The sequence below is a fragment of the Orycteropus afer genome, unplaced genomic scaffold (genome assembly GCF_000298275.1).
Source record: "Orycteropus afer afer isolate SDZICR_OR568_19922 unplaced genomic scaffold, OryAfe1.0 scaffold00065, whole genome shotgun sequence".
NCBI lineage: Eukaryota > Metazoa > Chordata > Mammalia > Tubulidentata > Orycteropodidae > Orycteropus > Orycteropus afer.
In genome coordinates this window covers 7,938,153-7,942,165 of record NW_006921652.1, presented here as the reverse complement: position 1 = coordinate 7,942,165, position 4,013 = coordinate 7,938,153, and the positions used below count along the sequence as shown (strand labels likewise).

The window sequence follows — 4,013 nt, the reverse complement described above, 5'->3', positions numbered from 1 at the left end:
TATCTTCTGTGTCTGTGTTAATTGGTTTCCCTTTTCTTTGTTGAAGAGGGTCTGTGCAATCCTTCTGCCTAGTCCGCCATCTTGCCCCCGTGCATCTTCATTATTCTTTAATATATAGTATTGTGTGAATGTACTATAGTTTGGTTATCCAACCATCTGTTGTTGGGCATTTAGGTTGTTTCAATTTCTGTAGGTTCTCTTTTTACCCTTTTGGATAAGTCTTTAGATGCACTTAAGAATTTAATTTTTAAGAGGTTGCAGTCATCTAGGTTCTCTTAAAATCACTCTTTTGTATGTCTTCATTGGTGAGCTCTGAATTTAACATCTTCCCATATGCTAGTGACTTGGAATCTCCACCTCCAAACCAAATATATATCCCAAGCTGTAGACCTGTATGTCCATCTGCCTTATAGAAATTTCTTTTTAGATAGACCGTGATATCTTTTCATTTATTTTTATTTTTTGAAATTTTATTGTGATTTGAGTAAAAGTTTAGAGCAAATTCATTTTCCATACAGCAGTCCCACATACACTTTGTCTTATGACATTGACTGTAATCTCCCACAATGCAACAGCTCTCCTCCCTCTTCCTCCCCATATTACCTCTTCCCTGTGCCCTTCCCTCCCATGCATTCCTGCCCCCCAAGCTCTGTGCATACACTGCTCTTCTGTTCTCCCATGATTGATCTCTCCAAGGAGTATATCTACCTGATGTAAATGTTCAGCCTGTATGCTGAACATGTGGCTGGCAGTCACAGGAGTGAGTTCAATTCTAGACCTGAAGGGCAGCTAGGGGCCATAGTCTCAGGGATTTCACCAGGCTCTGTCAGACCAGCAAACCTGTTTTTTTTTTTTTTTTTATGATTTTGAGTTTTGTTCCACACTGTTCTCCTACTCTATCCAGGATCTCCTACACACATCCCCAACAAGTGGTTGACAGTGGTAGCTGGGCACCATCTAGTTCTGATCTCATGGTTAGACCATGATATCTTAAACTTTTTTTTCAGAATTGAACTGAATGTACTTAAGTCTTCACCCCAATCCGCAATCTGTTCTACCTTCTGTGTTCTTACAATCAGTGATCATTCAGCAAGTCCTTTGAGCCAAGGAGATATCCCAGACTTGTCCCATTTTCTCACTTTCTAAAGATGACTAATCTCTATTTTCATTACCACTGTTTAGTTCAGACCCTTGTCATTTTTGCTTTGCTATGGCTATAACTTCTGATGGCTGGTTTCCTCCTCTTGTTTCTTCCATTCCAATCCATATTCTACTTTGTTTCCAAAGAGTTTTCTAAAAATACATTTTTGTCATGTCTCTTCTCTGATTGGAACTCTTCAGTGATTTTTTAGTACTTCTTGGCAATTTTTTCAAATTCCTCGAAACTTGTTTAATCTCAAGATATGTGTTTCCTGACATTTCCTTCTTATCTTCCTTCTGAAATGATGCCCATCTTCTTTGTTTCTCTATCATACTCCAGTTGCAATCTATGGTATTTTTATTACAGCTTATAATCAATGCTGTATTATAATAATATTTTCCCAATAGGCTATTGAGAACTTGAGGACAGGAATTATTTTCATTTTTGTCTCTTGTAGCTATCATAGTTCTTGGCAATAAAAGGTGTTCAGTATATGTTAAAATAATAAATGAATGAATTAGATGAAAATGTAATTTTCTAAATTAAAGATTTTGCCTCAAATTGATAATCTAAGCAATAACCATTTCTGTCTTGCTTTTCCACCTCTTGATGCTTTAGGTGTGGGAGTTGATGGAGGCAATGACAAAGATTGGGAAGCCAATGCCTGCAAAATCCAGCTTATTAAGAAGAAGGGGAAAGTTAAGGCACTGGATGAAGAAGTTCACAGTAATGTACTTAATTTGATCTTTGTCACCCTTCCCCTTCTTTTCCCTTCCCCCACAAATTAATTTTCCCCCAAAATTTTGGGACCCATTTTAAGAATACTCATTGCTGTTGAGTTGATTCTAACTCATAGTCATCCTGTAGAACAGAATGGAACTGCCCCAAAGGAGCTCCGGTAGTACAGTGCCTAAGGCATTTGACTGCTAACCAGAAGGTTGGCAGTTCAAACCCTCCAGGCTCTCCATGGAAGGAAGATGGGGCAACCTACTTCTGTGAAGATTTACCACTTTGGAAACCCCGTGGAGTTCATTATGAGTTGGAATTGACTTGGTAACAGTAGGTTTGGTGTTTTATAGGATTCCAAGGCTGAAAATCTTTACGGAAGCAAATTGACACATCCTTTTCCCATGGAGTAGCTGGTGGGTTTGACTTAGCAGCCAGTGTTCAACTAAGATTGTACCACCAGGGCTCCTATTTTAAGAATATGATTCTTAAAGTTGTGAGGAGGGAAGAAAAGAGAGTTTCATTACTGCCTGAACTAATTTTAAAATCTGTGACTTTAGAAATGATCGTAGTAACTAGAGAAGGAAATTAGGTACATTATGTAAACTCAGTTATGCTAAAATGAAGTTGCTTCATAACGAGGAAGGACCTTTTATAGAACAGAATATATTTTTAGTAGTAGTCTTATTCAAGTGTCCTCACTTGGTGATTGTCTTCATTTTGGACTAAATGCCGAATTTGGATGTATAGTTGATCTGAATGTTACACCTTTTAGCAGGTCTGATGTAGTCAGCTAAGTATCTCATTCCTTTTTCACTATTTTCTTACTTCCCTGACATAAAGTAGTTGCCCAGAGATACAAGCACAAGCGCCATTAAAGAGGATATGCTTCTCAGTATTTAATTCATAACATTATGCTTATACAATTTATTTTTTCATAAGAAACGTGAAAATAAAACAAAAACTTAGATTGATTATAAAAAATATTTTAAAAATTATTTATGAAAACCAAGTAACAGTAGGTGTCTTGTACCCACTCAAAATGAATGCTGTCATAATCATTGTAAAAGAGTGGAGGTAGAAGATGAAAATAATTGATTTAATAATTTTTTTTTGGCACATAAGCCTCATATTTAGCTGTGTAGTAATTGTCTAATAAATAAAATTAATACTTATTTTGCCTGTATTGTGGGTAACATTAGCTAGGGATAAAGCAGACGCTCAAAAACTATATTTCAAAAACTATGGTAAAAATATTCTATATACAGTGAATATTACACTCTGTATACCAGGTCAAATATAGTAGGTTTTACAGGAGAGAATAAACAGAGAGCTATGAGTCTGGGAGAGGTCCACTAGGTTGGAGAGACTAAGGTTACATAGAGAACAGTGGCTGGTTATATTTGGGCAGTGAAGGTGAGAAGGGAGGGCCTTCTGAGCAGAATAGCTGGGCTAAAGCTAAGAATAAAACATACCCGTTGCCACTGAGTTTATTCTGACTTATAGTGACCTTATAGAACAGAATCAAGCTGCCCGTAGAATTTCTAATGCTATAATGTTTATGAGAACAGACTGCCACTTCTTTCTCCCATGGAGCAACTGGTGGTTTCGAATGCCGACCTTTTGATTAGCAGCCAAGCACTTTAACCACTGCACCACCAGGGCTCCTATTACATGATAGTGTTTTAGGCTGGGTTCTCTAGAGAAACAAAACCAAAGAGGGAGAAGGAGAAGGAAAGATGGAGAGAGAAATTTATCTCAGGGAAATGGCTCACACATTTGTAGAAGCTTGCAAGTCCCAAGTTCATGGGTTAATCATCAAGCTGGAAGCTTCTGACTCACGCAGCTGTTGGGGCTGACAAACCCAAGATTGGTGGGCAGTATAGCAGGCTGCTGGCTTCAGAGGTTGACAAATCCAACATCAGCAGGTAAAATGGCAGATTGCTGGCTCACAGGCTGTAAAGGCAACAATGCCAAGGTAGGCAGGCAGTATGGCAGGCCACTGGATCAACTCCAAGAACCGGAGATGATAATGAGTTAGGTGCAGGATCCGGATTCAGCAGAAAGCCAGAGAATTTTCTCAGGATGTCCATATGTTTTATATATATATATATATATATGTTTTTTATATATATATATATATATA

The 4,013-nt window shown here is 37.8% G+C and overlaps 1 protein-coding gene across 1 annotated transcript in view; it reads left to right on the top strand.

Annotated features, from left to right (window-relative positions):
* Positions 1–4,013, top strand: part of GFPT1 (glutamine--fructose-6-phosphate transaminase 1) — an 87,210-nt gene that overhangs the window by 28,708 nt on the left and 54,489 nt on the right. Inside the window, exon 3 of the mRNA XM_007940086.2 lies at positions 1,760–1,867. Within this exon, the coding sequence (XP_007938277.2) occupies positions 1,760–1,867 (108 nt within the window). The remainder of the gene's footprint in view (positions 1–1,759; positions 1,868–4,013) is intronic.